Source organism: Dreissena polymorpha, chromosome 13, assembly GCF_020536995.1.
Source record: "Dreissena polymorpha isolate Duluth1 chromosome 13, UMN_Dpol_1.0, whole genome shotgun sequence".
In the NCBI taxonomy this organism is placed as follows: domain Eukaryota; kingdom Metazoa; phylum Mollusca; class Bivalvia; order Myida; family Dreissenidae; genus Dreissena; species Dreissena polymorpha.
In genome coordinates this window covers 30,750,096-30,769,114 of record NC_068367.1, presented here as the reverse complement: position 1 = coordinate 30,769,114, position 19,019 = coordinate 30,750,096, and the positions used below count along the sequence as shown (strand labels likewise).

The 19,019-nt window shown below is 34.9% G+C and overlaps 1 protein-coding gene across 1 annotated transcript; it reads right to left on the bottom strand.

The window, feature by feature from the left end:
* Positions 1-204: 204 nt before the first annotated feature.
* Positions 205-6,481, bottom strand: LOC127854549 (uncharacterized protein TM_0508-like). Its single transcript, XM_052389614.1, has 4 exons — positions 6,475-6,481; positions 2,460-2,785; positions 1,537-1,984; positions 205-1,293 (listed from the first exon to the last, which is right to left on the bottom strand). The coding sequence occupies exons 1-4, from the start codon at positions 6,479-6,481 to the stop codon at positions 1,004-1,006; spliced, it is 1,071 nt and encodes a 356-aa protein (XP_052245574.1). The 3' UTR covers positions 205-1,003.
* Between the last annotated feature and the right edge of the window lie 12,538 nt (positions 6,482-19,019).

Sequence of the window (19,019 nt, the reverse complement as noted above, 5' to 3'; positions counted from 1 at the left end):
ATATCTTCGATGTTGTTATATTTTCAGCCTTCAGAGGCTGGTGGCGGTATTGTGTTTTTATTATTTTTTAATTGTTTTTAATGAAAATTCAATACTGCTCCAGCAGCTGGAGTTTCACTTCTTTATACTGATATATATATATTTATATCAGTTCAACAGGAAGTTCTTATATCAGTCGATGATATGAACTATAAATGAATCAACTATAAAGCCATCATTTTTATTAAAATAGAATCAGATTCAACAAAACAAACAATATGATACCAAGATGTAATATATTTTAGACACAAAAAGCAACACAAACATAAAAAAAAAAGTTTTATAAATGTTAAGCGCAAGTGCTCATTACGTCAGAATAAACACGTCAAACAATACAGCAAGTTAAATGTCAGATTATATTGTCACTTATGTGATCACTTTAACTTCCAACATCACTTAATGTGAAGGATAACGGCATTAATAGGAATCATACTTGATATGTCACTATATTTATACTCACTGGTTTGATTGGACTGGATTCTCTTAGGTTTTCTAAATCTGCATGGAGCTGACATCAGATATGTCAGCCCCTTAATCAAACCCCTATTTGAGCACTTAAACTTAAGGACTTCTTAAGTAATACAGACTTCTCTTATTATTTGAACAATTTAATTACTGATGCTTGATTTTCCTCAAATTTGATTTAGCCTATGAACCAGGACCCAACACTCTTGCAAGATACTCTGTCTATCGACGTCCACAAACACCACCGTAACTGCCGCCGCAATATCCACCACCGCCACCACAACCATAACCGCCGCCGCCATATCCAACACCACCGCCTCAACTGTAGCTGTCCTAGCTGCCGCCGCCACCACCACCGTTTCCGAAGCTTCCACCACCGCTGTAAGCCTGGTTACCATAGCTAATATATCCAACCTGGTATCCACCATCGCCATAGCCGCCGTATCCACCACCTCCATAACCACCCTGGGGGCCCATGTCATTCTTGACTTGCTTGTGCTTATATCCATGTCTTTGTGAAGCGACCGTTTGCCTTCCGGTTTGCATTTTTTGTTTGTAGTTGCAGTGTTCTTGCATTTTGTACTGGAAGAAAGCAGCGTGAATCATACGTTGCTGGTTTTTCGTCGCGTATCATGCAATCAAACGATTCCTGGATAGCCTTTACTGTGTTCATATTTATGTCAACGAAATGAATTTCTTGCAGTGATGTATTGTTAGACAAGGTGCAAAAGTCCAATACCGCCTTTGCATACTGGACTGTGCAATAGTTCAGCGGGACACCAAATATTGCTGAAAGATACCTATTACGGTTATATAAAATACATTTTGCTTTATATCGTTACAAATACAAAAGCGATAAAAATATGTAACATAAAGATACGTATCACGTCGGTAGAATTTGTTGCATTTATTTTACATATACGTGGCAACTTAAACCAATGCATGGTTAAATCGATGCACAATGTTATTATTGGATTGCGCTTAAAATTGCAAAGAACTCAAATATGTAAATTTCGCATACACATGTCTTACCAGAACTGATCGCCGGTAATGCCACTGATCTCATGCTCAATTTGTTGGCCTCAATGAAACTGTTCAAGACAGCTCTGTACAGATGCCCACCACATGATTCGATACCCTCTAAGCTGCTCGTATCATAATCACCCCATCTAGGTCCAATAGCATGGATAACGTACTTATAACTAAGACACCCAGCTGTTGATACGACAACCATTCCGGTAGGAATAGGCCCGTGTGCTATGATATACTTGTCGCATTCTTTCGTTAGTTCGTCTCCAGCTCCTCTTGCAATGGCGTTCGATACTCCTCCATCGTGACTCAGCCTTTCATTAGATCCACTAACTATGCAATCAACATTCAGATGACATATGCTGGCTTTATAAACAAACACTACTTTAACTGTGGACTTTGTATGGTATACACAAAGCTCGCTGTATTGGCTTTTCCAATTGCCACCCGTCTGTAATGTAGTTTAAGGCATACATAAACAAGACACAAATCATGTGGGTAAAAATTCATTGGATTAATTACAATTTTTCTATCACTAAAACTCAAACAATTAAAAAAGTAATCAATTTACATGTTCTTTAGTCAATGGTATCCATTTGTTTTTTTCACTGTATTAAAACATATTAAAGACATATACATTTCCCTCTTTCCGACGAAAAAGACATTTTAATTCAAATTTGAAAGGACAAATTGTGTAATGAGTTAGAAAAAAAAGGAATATCGAAAAAAGTTTGAAAAAAAAGGCATTGTGTCCAGAGTTGGAACAACTATTAATTCGACCATTTCAGTATTTGAATGTCGATGGGAGTTGAATAAACATAACAATTGGGACATTGGTTTATCACGTTGAAAAAAATGTTAGTAGTAACAGGCAATATTTAAATGTGTTACTATGCATTTTGTGTTTTTAACCAAAGCCTCTTTACCTGTACTGGCAACTCCTGTAATCTATCACTACCAGTAGCCTCCTCGTGCAAAGAACCTTTAACGGAATTAGAGCCTAACAACACATGTTCCAATTCATCGTTTGGCTTCTTTCTGAACTCATAATAATTACTCTTTTCCTGCACTTCCAACTCCTGAAATTCATCACTACCAGTAGCCGCCTCTTGCAAAATACCTATAACGGAATTATAGCTGAACAATACATGTTGCAATGCGTCGTTTGGCTTAAAACTGAACTTTTGAATATGATTTTTCTGACAGACATTTCTTAATTTTGTTTTTATGTCTCCTGTTTTTCTTAAGAAAACTCCTCATTGCTACATAAAGGCGCCCTGTGTGCTTTTTCTCAACTAATTCCACTAATAACCTCTTTTTGTCACTAACAATCTTCTTTACATCTTTACATTCAACAGTAAGTTTAATTAGTGCATTGCCATTAAGATTATGTTTAACCGAGCCTGCTTCTTCTGCTTGATTTTTCATCAAACTGAGCTGTTCCGTAAGTTTTAAGAAAAACGTTTCAATTTCTCTCTTAAATGTTGAGTTACAATCATCGTTCACTTGACCATTTTCAGCTATGACATCTTCAGTTTTGGTTATTTCGTCTTCTAACTCTTCTATAATTGACAAGCTCTCTCTCACATTTAGCTCTTCCAGTTTAATGTCCAGAAGGTCTATAGTTTTATCTATGCAATCTTTATGATTAATTCGTAAACAACGCACACATATTGCAACATTGTGATTTTCACAATACATTCTCGTTTTTTCTGTTTTATGAATCTCACAATTTTCATTATGCAAATCGTGTTCTAACTTTAACTCATTTGTAAGTTTGATAAACCCACTTTCTGCGTTGGTACATGGTTACAAATCTTCAAAAGTAAAAGTAACGTGATCTGCAAATACTGGAAGTTTCTTATGATTTTGAAGGCAGTTTGAGCCGAGCATGCAATTACAGTTTTCACAAAACCCCATCACTGATTCAGCAGAACAAAACGCGCACATTTCGATTTTGGATTCCATACTCGTGTTTACTAAAATAAAATATATAATATTATAACATAAGTATTACCATAAAAGTTATAACAAAATCAAGAAACAATTTTTTAGAAATCAACAATAATAATGCTATGCGAACGAAGCAAACACTCATTCTTCATAAAACTCGTATTATTCTTCCCGCCTGTGAATTGAAAACATTTTATTAAACTATATTGTCTACGCGACATAACAGCTATACTTTGCAAAAGTTTTATTAAGGGGTGTTGCAGCAGTTTATTAAACCGGGGATATATTTAAAGAAACACCGATTATGCCTATTATTACAACCCAATAAAAAATGTCTTTGATACAGCGTTAGTTTTTCATGATGCCACGCAAAAAGATAAATTTGGATAAGAGAAAAAGTTAAAAACGAGCATTTTTGTCATACACTGGCCTAGTTGCAATAATGCAACTCTATGCTTCATAACTTAAAGGATTGCTGAGAATTGCAAAGCGTCGTCTTTGTTCCAAAGGTGCAAAATTTGACCACCAATGCAAGGGCTAAGGAACACTGAAACTGAAAAAAACTTATCAACGTTTACCTGTCTAAACCACAAACCCATGCAAATAGCACCATTAAAGCTACAAATATTTGCTTTTTATTTTCTTTCTTTTTCTTTCGTACTCTCTTTCGGTCACCACGGTTACCATGAAAAACGTTATCAGTTAGGCTGCAGAACACCAATATTTTGCGCCTTGTTATCTGTGATGTAGCGTAGGTCGATAACGATTTTCTTATTTTGACACTGTCCCAAAATTTCAACATAAAAATGTCAACAAGGAGAGTGTGTTGACACGTTGTCGTGTTTTAAAAGGATTGTTGCAAAGGATAACTTCCGTAGATTGCTATTCTGGTAAATTTAATGTGTTTTGAAGTGTATGCATCGCTTTCCTAAAAAGGTTCTAGAACCACGTCTGTTAAGTGATGCGCACTGATCAGTTGTGGAGAACTGCAGTTGTGTTTACGAATGGGTTTATATGGACTCCCGCAGCAAATATTTTCAAAGGCTCTGGGAGTCCGTGTATATGGACTTACACAGAACTGAAGGCCTGTTTGAAAGAAGGTAGGCAAACAACTGACGATGTCCAACATAAGGCAATAGCGGTAGTTTCGGATACGATTGTTTAGGACACAACCAAAGCGATATTCTGCCAAAAAGTGCGTCCCTCACAGAATATGAGATTCCGAAAGAAGGCGATGTTACTTCTTATACCCCTTTAAGTAATAAAGCTGAATGTGACACAGGTAAATCTGTCATAACTATAAATTGTATTTATTTAACAGCAAACCATAAAACATTGTGTTGTAATATTACTATATTCAAACAGTATTTAAGACAAAGCCCTATTGTTTATACACATGATGAGCTGCAAAGTCTTGTCGCAAGAGCAAATGTTAAGTTTTTTTCACATGTGTTTAATTATGCAGAAGCGTTAGACAAAATTATCTATGATCAAAACTTTGAAAATCCCAAATTTAAAGAGAAACGGTGTATACCAATTGTTGTTTCAAACATAATTGTTTTTATACGTCATTGTTATGTTTTTCTGATCAGTTACATAAACAAAAGTTTAGTTTATACACTAGAATAGACTATATAGTAAAAAAATACAGTTGCTGTTGGTGCATAAACCTAATTACGATCAGACTATACATATTCAATGTTATAGGCTGCCTTTCAGGGCAATTCAAATATGACACAGGACTCCTGAAGATGCTATGACAGCAGATCAGTCGAAGGAACTATGATCAGTAACTTGAAAGGCAAAATCAGTGCATACGGTTTTGGCTCCAAAAGTGAAAGAAATGTGACAACCATATGGCTAAGGGCAGCATGGTTCCTGATCATAAATGCAAAAGAAAGAGAAGAAGAAGTTAGCTCTAAAGCAATGGAGCCTGATGTTGTAGGAGAGCAGATTAAAGATATTGAATAAAAAATGTATATGTTTGTGTCCTTATAAGTAATGAAGACGTAACTATGTTAGCCAGGGTACATACAGATCTGACACACAATGTAGAAAAATGAAGTGACCAAAACCACGCGTTGAAGCATATTGACAATTGTTTGGTATATCTTTCAGACGAAACATTAAGTTCTTTAAGTAATGATAATTAAACATAAACAAAAGTGTTTCAACTGTGGTCAATAGGTCAAATCATAGAAAAACCTTGTGTAGACAATAGAGGTCACAGTTTCCATCAGATCTTTATGAAATTATGTCAGAATGTTTATCTTAATGAAATCTGGATTGGGATTGTATTTGGGTCATCTGGGTACAGAAACTAGGTCACTAGGTCAAATCATAGAAAAACCTTGTGAAGACAATAGAGGTCATAGTTTTTATATGATGTTATTGAAATATGGTCAGAATGTTTATCTTGATAATATCTGACTTTGGATCGTATATGGGTCATCTGGGGTCAAAAATTAGGTCATCGGGCCAATTCTAGTAAAACCTTGTGTAGATGAAAAGGGTCACAGTTTTCATCACGTCTTAATAAAATGTTGTCAGAATGTATTAATTGATGACATCTGGCTTAGAATTGTATATGGGTCATCTGAAGTCATAAAGAAGGTCATCTGGCCAAATCAAAGTAAAATTTCCTGTAGACGATAGAGGTCACAGTTTATCAGATCTTTATGAAATATAGTCAGAATGTTTATCTTGATTGAATCTGGGTTGGGATTATATATAATTCAACTCAATTCCTAAAAATGAACTTATTCACAATGATGACCTTTAATTTTTGACCACTTGTGCAACTTAATTTATTGATATGAACTGTATGAGTTATCAAGTTAATAAAGAAATTATTTATACTATATGTTCTGTCAATGAGAGATTTCATTACTTAACATACTAATATCTTTAGTTTATTTATATTTTAGTGTACTATGCGAAGAAGGTCAGCCGTAAACGTTATGGAATTCTTTCGAGATGATGTGTTACATCTCATTTTATTCTGCATTATGTTTGATTTAAAATGACCTAATTGAGATGTTATATTCAACAAACATTATGTATGTAACTCAGTCATGCAAAGTTACCAAAAATAATTCTGACCATTAACTTCGATTGAATCATTTTTTAAGATACTTTAGCTATGGTCCTGAAATTTGGCCCATTGGTACGTCATGATATAGCTAGCCATAGTCTGACTGAATTTAAGTTGATGTAGCAAGGTTAGTCAGGTGAGCGATTTAGAGCCATCATGACCCTCTTGTTTATTTGTTTGGTAAGATGTTATGATACCAGTTAAGACTGCAAATAATGACTCATATGTGAATAAGTATTTCAAGCAATCTATATACCTGTACTGGGACTGGTAAATTTCTGAAGTTTGTTGAATTTGACTTAGACGCTTGTGATTGTTGAAAAATTAGTATCTGTTAAAAGTGCGGTGACTTTTTTTTGTTTTATGATGACACCACGTAGATGAAGACATTTGAGCAATTTCGCAGAATTCTATTAGTCAAAGCGTTTTATAATGCCAACTATGAGGTTAAAATAGTGATAAAAAAAATCTGTTTTTAGGTGAAGTTAAAATGATAAATTATTATTTAAAAAAATATATTTCTTAAAATTTAACTTGTGTCCTCTATTTTATTAGTAATGTTCAAATTCATTAAATAGTATGAGACTGATGAATCTTTGATCGAATAATATCTTAATGTTGCAAATTTAATAAATTATTTGTTATTATGACGCAATGAGAGATTTTTCGGTTTTAATGAAAAGTACATTTTATATAATGGTAAATACAATCAAAACAAATCCAGATATCCAAAGTTTTTATTTAATTTGTTTAGTATTTGTATGTAATACTTGCATATAAACTGTGAACAAAATCTATGAGATGAAAAACACTGCAGTAACACCCCTTAAATATATATGACAGTGTGTACGTTCATACTTTTTATTCCATCGACAACATGTCTATTGGAAGCGAAATGCGAGGGCTAAAATAAATTTGCGTATTGTTCATTAACTGATTCTGCGTACAATCGTCCCCTTGTCCAGTAAATGAGACAACAAATAAAGAAATTTTGCAAAACTTAATTCGCTGGAGCAATAAGTATTGGAGTACCGATAGCTAATAGTAGTGATATAAAGCTAACTTCAAAATGATGTGACAATAAATTAGTGCTATTTAACCGCTTGCATTAGCCTGGCTCTTAATATAAACAAGAGCAACTGATCCCCGTCATACGTTACTGTACGATTCTTTAACCGCAAAAAATCATTTTGATATCTTTCATTGACATATGCCTTTATTTTGACAGAGTTTACGCAAACACGCCCACAATTAGCGCATTTTTGATAAACAAATAGTGTTATATTACTGATACTAATTTAACAAATCTTTTTAATAATAATGCACTGCAGATCACAGAAATATAATAGTAGATCTAATACTACTTTTATTTTATAAGTTACCTCAACACAAAAATTCGGATTCGTTTCAATACTTATTTGCAAAGACCTAACATAAATTATACAAATGTGTACTTTCGATTTTAAAACGTAGTAAAATAAATACAATAAACACATGTTATTTAAAACGTTTCCGACACTGTTGTTTGTGGTAGAAGATCTCATTTATACCTGCTTCCAATTGAAATTAAGTTTTTAATTGTAAGTTATAGAAAATGGAGCTTACTTGTTTAACAAAAGAGAATAAGCGTTCTTATCAACTACTGCTGTGTTGAAGCGGTCTACACGTATACACCCACCGACGTACACAAATTGCGCAGTTCCGTTTACACTGGTGGGAAGTTTAAAATAAATTAATCAAAGTACTGACAGTACTGGTGTGACGATGCTTTTGAGAGGATGGATATAAAAGCATCAAGTTAAGTTTATCTACATCACCACAATCACCACAATTGTGTATGTTGATACGAAAAAAAAATTGGTACAAAAATTTTGCGAAAAAATATTTGGGAACAAAACAATTGGGACCGAAAAAAATTTGGGTACGAACACAAAATTGAGGATGAAAAAAAAAATGGGTACGAAAAAAAATTGGGTACGAAAAATTTAAGGTACGGAAAAAAAAATTGGGGGAACAGTAAAGTAGTACCTGTGGGGAACTTGACCAACACTCGCACATTTTCGGCCCTTTCCGTCAAACATCAGATAAGTTCCTCGAAGGCAATAGTATGAATACACATTTCGGAAGCGGTAATGCGGTCCTACCTACGCGCGTCAAAATGTAAGCGAAATATGTACACAAGTCTGTCAGGAATGATTGAATTAACGAAGAAAATCGTGTATTGATGTAAGTTTTTTGAAGAAATGTGTAGAAAATATATTAAACAACAGCTGTGTTTGTGAAACGCAATGCCCACTGCTGCGCACCTTTGAAGCCATATATTTTACCTTTGACCTTGAAGGATGACCTTGACCTTTCACCACTCAAAATGTGCAGCTCCATGACATACACATACATGCCGCATATGGAGTTGCTATCTTCAATATTGCAAAATTTGACCTTTAACCTTGACCTTGAAGGACGACCTTGACCTTTCACCAATCAATATGTGCAGCTCTATGAGATACGCATGCACACCAATATTGAAAAAGTTATGGCTAATGTTAAAGTTTTTTGACAGACAGACAGACGTTTTATATTTGACATTTGATCTTGAAGGATGACCTTCACCTTCACCTTTCACAACTGAAAATGTGCAGTTCAATGAGATGCACATGTATGCCAAATATCAAGTTGCTATGTTCAATATTAAAAAAGTTATGGCCATTAAAGTTTTCGGACGGACGGACAGACTGACACACTGACTGACTGACTGACTGACAGTTCAACTGATATAGGCCATCCTACCGGGGGCATAAAACGCAGCCACATTATTGTTAATAGTTTGATATCACAAAATGAAAGTGAAAGTAGAACTGTCAAAAATGACAAGCTGTCAATGTGTTGTTTTTGCTGGCATGAGAGGGCGATTACACTCAATGTGTTCACATTTTGACCATAGGCTTTGTCAATGACCTTTATAGTATGGGTAGCTTTAATATTATTTATTGCTATCATGTAACTGCATCATTGTGTATATGTTTACAATACACAAAGCATCAATAATTATATAAATATACTGATTGAGCTTATAATAATCTGAGAACTATAGCCAGGTCAATTAAGGACTTAAAATACAATTTTGTGTCCTGATTTCATGAAGAAATTCCCATGCATGTCCTAGATTTCAAATTCAAGGCCCTGGTGTGACACATTGGTAGCATTACCGTTAAACTGTTACCAGGCTTATGAAATTAGTTTTTATTGAACTATCTAAGAAAATCTAAATCAGGCACTGATTTTTCTTGTTTTTATACAGTAATAGATCAGTTGTGGCCTCTGGGTAATGACCAATGTTTGCTTACTTGTCACACCCTTAAAACTTTCCACACGTCTATAATAGCAAATCTGGATTTAGGTGATCTTCAATGGTACATTTAATCTTTAGCTCTGTTACAAGAGTGCTGGTAAAGTCCAGTCACATATTTAAATCTAGGCCATGTCAAAATCAAAGTGTCAAAGACAAATGAAAGATGCGTTCATTAATTATTGTCCAGTTGTTTACTACTGCTGTAAGTTTTTATATAATATGACTGATGAACATCATGTGAGAGAAAATTCACATTATCATTGTATATCAGGTTTAGCAGCCTTTTAGATAACAAAGTATGCTAGTTTTCAATGTCGCTTCTGGGGATCAAACCCGTGAGGCTTTTAGGAAGATTCTGAAATTTTCGATCCCTCGAGAGCAACCAAACCAAAAATTAAGTAAAATATTGCCGAATCGGTTTTTTGAGTCGGTTCATGAGGGATAATGGAGCTCGATTGGACATTGTCGGCTCTGGTACTACTTACATGTACCCCGGGTACTCTTAAGTATACTTACATGTACCTTGGATACTCTAAGTATACTTACATGTACCCCAGGTATGGTAAATAAACGTAATTGTACTCGGTCCATATTAGACTGTACCCGAGTTGTATTCGCGCCCAAAATCCGATGTAAAACGCGCAACCTATTATCTTAAACACACTTCTCTTCAAAAAACACTAGATCAACATGCTTTTTGAGTATGTGTTCCGGTAATATAGAGGCCATTCTACAGAAAATTGACATAAATGTGCAGGGCTTAACACTAAGGCACGTCCGAACGACATTCACTGCCCGTACCTTGGTCCGGGCTAGCCAATGTCCCAGGAACATGCCCGACCGGTGGTGTGTATTTTGGGCGGGATTATATGTTCTATATCAATAAACCGCGTTTTAAATAAGCTTTTCAAAGATGCAAAAATCTTAATACAGTACGATCAGATGACAATTAAATCCCAGAGTGAGTTCGGAGACAACAAACGGATTGTATCTCGAAATAGATTCGGAACCACCTGATTGCAATCAAAAAGAGGCCGACAATTCAGAAAATCCCCGGCGGTTTTCCTGGTAAAACACGTCAGTGACTATTTTTAAACGGAATGCCGACACGGTTTTTGATTGGTTTCCTCGAAGTGACGTGTTTTCTTAATGAAAATACGTTTGAAACTAAAAGCCGGGATCGCCCAGGATCGTCCGGAATGATGAAGGTATAAAACTCGACATTAACACAAAGTAACTATAAAATTATTAGTTATTTATCAATTTTAAATAATTTTAATTTGTTGTCAATATGGAAAAGTTATTCCATCCTTTAGACGATTAATAAATCCATTTAGAGGAAGATAGAGACTTTATTTAGATAAGAAGTGTTTTGACAATATTTTTTACGCATTTCAATTAGCAAAACTAATATTAATGGTCGATCCCGGCTTTTAGTAGAGAGTTAACCCTGTACAATTGGTACAACTACCGTAACACGTTATTTTGCTAAGATTCACTTACCATTTCTTTTAAGACGGTAACCCGGCAATCTATGTAAAAAAGGTTTTAACATTCATGTCGTTGTTTAAGTTTGGCTTTACGGGTGGGGATGCGGGTTCCTCGGATACGAAAAGAAAAGGGAAGGAGGAAAGTAAGAGGAAGTATGAGGAAATAAAAAAACAAGAAAAATTCTCCAGAAATGGCGTGAAGATTACAAATAGATGTCTTAAATTAATGAATATTGAATTCAATAGCATTAGTAATGCAAGCTAATAAGAATGATTTCATCATAATTGCGCATCTCCAAGCACAAGAAAATACAAGTTGAATGATAAATATAAAGGTTTTTATAATACTTGGGTCAGGGCACATGAAAGATTGGTCAGGGCTAGTAGGTTCTGCATTTACTAGCCCGAACGGGCTAGTTGAAAAAAAAAGTTAGTGTTAAGCCCTGATGTGTTTATTAGAAAAAAATAGTCGACAACGACGGATTTAGGGTTAAATTTCCCGGGTTCATTTTAGTATATTTACCGTACCCGGGATTCATGTAAGTATACTAAAGAGTACCCGGGGTACATGTACGTAGTACCCGAACCGACAATGAACAATCGAACGATACTGGAAGGTGCAACATCTCTCACGCCCCCTAGCATCGCCTTTAGCAGTATTCAATTCTCAACAGGAACGTGCTGGAGTCATTGATCCCGAGGGACAAGAAAAACAATTGATTATTTTACGAAATAAATAATTTGATTAATGACAATTCTATTATTTGAGCCAGGTCACAGGAAAAGCGCAGTCAAATCAGTATCCAATTAAATTATTTGTTATTGTCAGAAAAACGCTTTTAAGCAAACAGCTTTCAGGCGACTGCAGGCTGATCTAGATCCAAACTGGCCACAATCGCCTTAATGTCTCTTTTACTGTGACACAGTTCATTTAACTTTAATATGATAAAAAGTACTAACACTAAGAAATAGTACAAACCAGTAAAGAGTTTGAAATCAATGTTGAATTTCAGTACAGCTTGGTGATCTGCAAATCCCCGATGACATGTTGATATCGGGTATCATAGTCATTCAATAAGTCGCAAAATGCTCGAATACAATTTATAAAGCACATTGTGACTTATATTGATAACTAAAAATACCAGTATGCCAGTTTTGCCGCGTCAAGCTGTTACGATCCAGAAAGTCCTTCATTCACATCGAGTATATATCCTTCGAATTCCAACTATTGTTGTCATAAGCGGAGATTTAGTGAATAAATAATTCATATATACTAAAAAACAGCTTCTAAATAGCGAAACAAGCCAATTTATGCAGTAAGAAAGTTTTGAATCGAGACTCTCACGGGGGCGGCCATTGTTGAATGTTGAAACACGAACGACAACTCTGCTAGGAGAATGTTATCAATGACGAGCAATTTCCTACGCAGTGGCGAATGCAAAAGGGACGTAACTGAAAAATGGAGTTATCTCAATCGGACTGGCTCGGTCTTTTACATAGGTCGCCATTGTGAAAAAAATTCTACTGTTATGATACCTTGGACGATGCTGTTCGCATCGTCAAAAAGTGATCACAAGGCATGTGGACGGTTGTTCACCTAAATAAAGACACGTATAAAACCGTTCCATATTAAATAATTTCAAGCAGATATTTATCTTGTATCAATGTTATATAGATGAATTAGTTAAGACATAATAATTATTTCATATAATGCCAATTTATTCTATACACGCTTTCGGAAAGACTCAAACTCATGCCAGCAAAATAGCAAACTTCAAGTGATTCATTGCGTCCGTGTGTTCTTTTAAACAATGAAAAGAACGATGTGCGTAATTATCGGGGGATAACTCTGGTAAACTGCATGACCATTGATGAGCGTTTTAAATAGTCGATATATTTATTTTCTGTTGAACTGTTGTTTTGTCGATATGGAACGTGCATTTCATTCCGTATATTTAAATAAGCTATGGTATAAGATTTTTATCTTACAGCTAAATGATTTCATCGAAGGAAACCATGGGTGTCGAATAAACTTGAGATTTTCATGCATGATGGTATTTATCCCGCTTCTCAATGTACACAGCGGACCACTTGTTTGGCCTTTCACATACGGTTAATGGTCAAATGGAGTGAAGACCTGTATGTATCTATCTAAATTTAAGAACAAATGAATGAGGATGTTTATACATTTTATACACTTAAATCGTCTACAAATGTTCTTAAATTTTAAAATAATCATATTAATTGAATGAAAATACAACATGTAGTCAAATTAGTGCACCGTATAATAATTAATACAATACTGCATTTTCATAGATTTTGTTTTAACTGAATACAAAACAAATCGCCAAACTGCATGAGCATGCCTTCTAATATTAAGTCCCTTTATTGCATCAAATTGCAACAACTGACATATAATTCACTGGCCGTGAAGCCATTAAATGTGTATTAATTAAAGTACATCATTCATTCATGATTGCAAATGGCGACCTTAAACTTTTTTTTAAAGAAAACAATTTTTCTATAATTATTGAATACTTGATAGTTTTCACCCAAAGCGATCGATATTTAGCTCTTTTCGCTCCGAAATATGCATATATTAAAAACCTAAACGGCTTGCGGCGTTTTTCGAACAGAAACAAGCAAACGACAAGACTGCTGCTGCTTATGAAGATGATGATAACATATTTACTGATGTTCATTCATCTGTCATAAATACCAATGCTGATACTGATTATGTTGTTGTTGATGATAATGATAACTATGACGACGATGCTGACGATGTTGATGATTTGGGATCTTCATTTTGGAACGTCAAGCAATTGATATGTTGTTAGTCAATTGAGCAATTGCCGCTGTTTACAGGTCAAATGTTTATACACTAGTGACTGCGAAACAAACTGTCAGTTATTGTTTACCACCTGAAATGGAAATAAGGCCACGACCTTAAGAATCTGAAAATGGAAAGTGACGACGAAAAAGCTTAGTCGAAGTCATTGAAAACACGTCCACATAACAGAGGGGAAACCACTGCTCCACGTGAGATTTGGTTACGATTAAAAAAGCACATCTGATTTGTTCAATTCTTCGAATAAAACATACCATGACTTTTAATGAAATGTTAACAAATTTCTGCAATGTTTAACGTACCACAGAACAAGACTAAAATCCCATCTGCAAGACAGGGTAAACGAGCCCGCAAGGAAAGGCTATGTCAACTATGACCAAATAGTAATTATGAACAAATCAATAATGCCCTTAAACAAATGGTCCATTGCAGAACACAAAACTTTACAACGTTTGCCAAGTTGCTGAATACTTTGATTCAGGGCTAATTTAACCCTTTGCATGCTGGGAAATTTGTCGTCTGCTTAAATGTCTTCTGCTGAATTTCTAAAATTAGCATTTTCTTTGATTTTTTTCAAAGAACACTATCAGAATAGCAAACAGTTTGGATCCTGATGAGACGCCACGTTCTGTGGCGTCTCATCTGGATCCAAACTGTTTGCAAAGGCCTTCAAAATCCGATTCCAGCGCTCAAAGGGTTAAGGAAATTCGAAGTGCTCAGCTGTTAGCGGAACACTGTTACTAGCTGGTTAGTGCAAACACCAAAACGCTCCGGATTAGTATGTCAATCCAGGAACAAACGTGTAATTCAAGAAATTGAGCCAATGCAAAATTTCAGCAACTAAGCTAGTTACGTCCTCTAATGATCAAGCTTGAACTGCTGCCCCAACGACTAACGGCAAAAAATCCAGTTACTTTAGGTAATATAAATGTCCGAACTACAACACTGAATCGCCCAAAAATTCGCAAAAAGGTTTAGTAACCAAGTAAAAGAAGATAACAGTATTGCGGAAACACATTGTTATTGCGCAAACTAATTAAGTACCATTATTTATTTAGAGCACACGCCCGTGTTGTATATCAAGACATTTGGTCATGTTGTTAAGAAGCTTTGTAATTGAATCTCGCAATTTTCATTGATAAACGTTTTATAGTTTGTATATATTTTTGTGTTTGTATGTATGTATGAATAATAATGTTCAGGTATTCAGAGTCAACATAATAATTTAAAGGTGATGGAATATGACGGGAAACGATATCCTGACGAAATTCTAGATGGTGATGTGGATAAATTGGAGGTTACCGTTATGAACCATAGTCAACAACATGAATAGGCAACAACATATTTTTCTGGCCACTGAGTTAAGACAGACTGTGGTATAACAGAATCCCAGGTTGTAACACTTCTTGACATACAGCCGCCATCGGTTACATATACTAGAAGACACTGTCAGATTCACCCATCGGTTTGGCGGGCTAAAGTTGAAGAACAAAATCTCGATTATTTTCCTTTTTTCAAGACAAGATTTATGGGTTTCCAACTGTTATCTTCTGCGTTAAGGCAAAGACGAAAGTTTTTTTTACATAAAACAAATTCTGGTGAATATAATCACTGCTAGAATGTATTTGAATGTAAAAGTTTATGGTTCGATAATTGCATATGAAGTCGCTTTTCTTAACGTACATGTTATTGCTTTTCTATGTCGTTTGCAGTTTGCTTGTTTCATTTGATTTTAATGGGTAATGTTCGCAACGCAATATGCCATGTTAATTGCATTATACAATATATAATAAAAAGGTTACATATTGATATGCTAAGTGTACATTTCAAAATGGTGTTTACGATTTGAAAACAAGAGTCTTGGCAGATTTTTTTTTTTATATTGTGATAATCTATGTTAAAATATTTTCAATATCCAGTGATACTTTTTTGTTCAGATTGGTGATTATCTGTGAAATATTCTGATTGGTTTATAATACCGGTATAGTGTTTTTGAAAGAGCTGTATTGAAATTACCATGTGCAGTCTCAATAAATGGTCATCATCGCAACGTTCGCGTCATGTCCGTAACACTAAGTCATTATCGCATAATTTCCCAATAAATCCCGTAGTCCGCATAGAAATATGTTTTGGTTAAATGACATTAATTGTGTGAACAATAAGATTTGTTTCAAGAATTCTAAACTTTAGCTAGAATTTTTCAAATTATCGTTTTTTTATTAGTTTTATTTTCAATCAAAATGTTATAAATGCATGATTTTTTACCCAAAAACTATTTAACTAAACATAAGTTTTCTGATAGAATTTAGAATTTTATGAATAAACATTAAAATCTAGCATATGCAAGTTGATAATGAGTTATTTAAAATAAATTTGTTAAATTTAATAAGACTTATTATCGTTACGGTAATGGCAACTGTGCGCACTGGCCATGATTATATATACGAATAATACACCGTTATGTGCTTTCGACAAGTGTGCTGACATTGTATTTCATTGCAGGGATGTTTATACAAATTGTTTACGTTGCAAATAATAATAAAATATGAGTTCTGGTTTTGTGTATCTAGTTTTCTCCTTTTTCACATTTTGAAGAATCGCCAATCGATGCACACTTGTTCGTGTGTTTTATACTTGATTGTTTATGTATATGATAAATATAATAAATGCATTAATTGCTTGTTATCATTAAGATATATTATCCTAACATACAATTAATATAACTTTAAAATATATATGTTGTGGTTTATTTAAATAGATTTTAGTAGATTACTGCAGACTTTTGTATTACCAGCTACCGGTTGACGACTTCCGGTGATGGTCGAAAAGAAAATTTGGAGAAAGAAAATTAAGAAAATTGTTGTGTGGTACAAGTATTTGCGTGAAATGCGACAGGTTTTGTGGCTAATAACTTTTATATTTGTCTCTAGTGTATGATTAGTGATGGATAGTATGAGATTTACGCTAGATTCGGTGGATTTGGAAGGTAAGCACATGCCCCCAAAAACGTCCAACGAAAAGGTTGATTTTTTTAAAAGCTCCCAGAGAAAGGCTAGTGTTAGCAAAGTTGCATGGACATGTATGGATTGTGATCAATCATTTACAAAGGACGGTGACATGCTCCTTCTCTGTCAGTATTGTGAAAAACCTAAATGTATCACATGTCTCGGTCTATCAAAAGCATTCTACAAGCAAGTCAGTGGTCGAGCAAACTTCCCATGGTTCTGCGATATTTGTGTAGGCAAGGCTATTGGAAGCGTAAAGACTAGTAAATCTATTGAAGATCAGTGTCACGACTTCTTGTCCAAGTTTCAGGAAAAAGTGGAGACCAGGTTAGTCGATATTGAAAAGGACGTGAAAGAGGTAAAACAGGAGCTTGCCGGGCTGAAGCAAGTAAAGGACGGAACTGATGGGAAGGGAGAGGCAGTCGCATCCGAGAACATTGCGAAACAGGCCACAACTGAAATCCAGTCAAGGTTTGATAGACGTAACAATATAGCATTTTATGGTATCAAGGAAAAAAATAAGAGTAATTTGAAAGAAGAGTGTGAAAAGTTAGGCAACGACTGTATAAATGATATAATCACAGAAATAGGGATCCATGTACATAGTGAAGAAATTAAAAACTTGAAAAGATTTGGCAAGAAAGGCTTGACTAGGGTTATTGAGAATAAGGACGGAAATAAGGAAGAGGTCGAGGTACCACGGGTTATAATTGGAACTTTCACGGAGGAAGCTAAAATTAGAATCATGAAAAATGCTCATAAACTTTCTTCTTCTAAATCAGATCATTTCAGGACGATTGGTATTAAGCACGATATGACAAAGGATAAGCGTGATAAGGACCTGAAGAAAGAAGCAAAAGACCGCACAGAAAAGGAGACTGAAAAATTCGTGCACGTAGTGCGCGGAATGCCGTGGGAGAGAAGAATCGTCAAAGTAAGGAAAGGTGGAGGCGTGGTGGCCCAGACCCATCCAGGTTAGATGAAAAAGGGACAAAAAATGACAATGTAAATATGTTTGAAAAGTTTTTTGTTATTTTCACGAACGCAGATACGTTCTCTGTAGATAAACTTCACGAAATCAGGGCCGGATTGGACCTCATGCAGGAGAAACCTGTCATTATTTCAATTTCAGAGGTTAAACCTAAGAATTTCAAGTTTGAAAGACAGTTATCCGAGTATATTATAGAGGGATATGAAATTTTACCATTAAACTTGGGCAAACATGATAAAGGGAGAGGAATACTTATATATATATACAAAAGTTTGAAATTTAACCAGGTTGAATTGAAGGTGGCATTTGTTGAACATGTTTGTATTGAAATAGAACTTAATAAGCATGAAAAATTAATGTATACTACCATTTACAGAAGTCCCAGTAGCGAAATTGAAAATAATTTAAATTTAAATGTTCTTTTGAAGGAAATATATTCTAGAAATTACAGTCATGTGCTGATTAACGGAGACCTGAATTATCCAGAAATAGACTGGGTGAATACAAGCACATCGCAGGGACCAGGTGAAATGGAGTATGAATTTTTGGAATCCGTGAGGGACTGTTTTCTCTACCAGCATTTTCAAGAGAGTACCCGTGGAAGAGGTAAAGACAAACCTTCATTAATTGATCTAGTATTCAGCAATGAAGAAGGTATGATCTCAGATTTGAATATTGAGGCGCCTCTAGGAAAAAGTGATCATGCATTTATCAGTAACTGTTTTAATGTCCACAGGTATGGACCTAATTGTGAAA

Coding starts and splice junctions, on each gene's coding strand:
- LOC127854549 (XM_052389614.1), bottom strand. Junction 1,985..2,459: donor TACAGGAGTTGCCAGTACAG/GTAAAGAGGCTT, acceptor ACTACATTACAG/ACGGGTGGCAATTGGAAAAG. Junction 1,294..1,536: donor ATTACCGGCGATCAGTTCTG/GTAAGACATGTG, acceptor GGTATCTTTCAG/CAATATTTGGTGTCCCGCTG.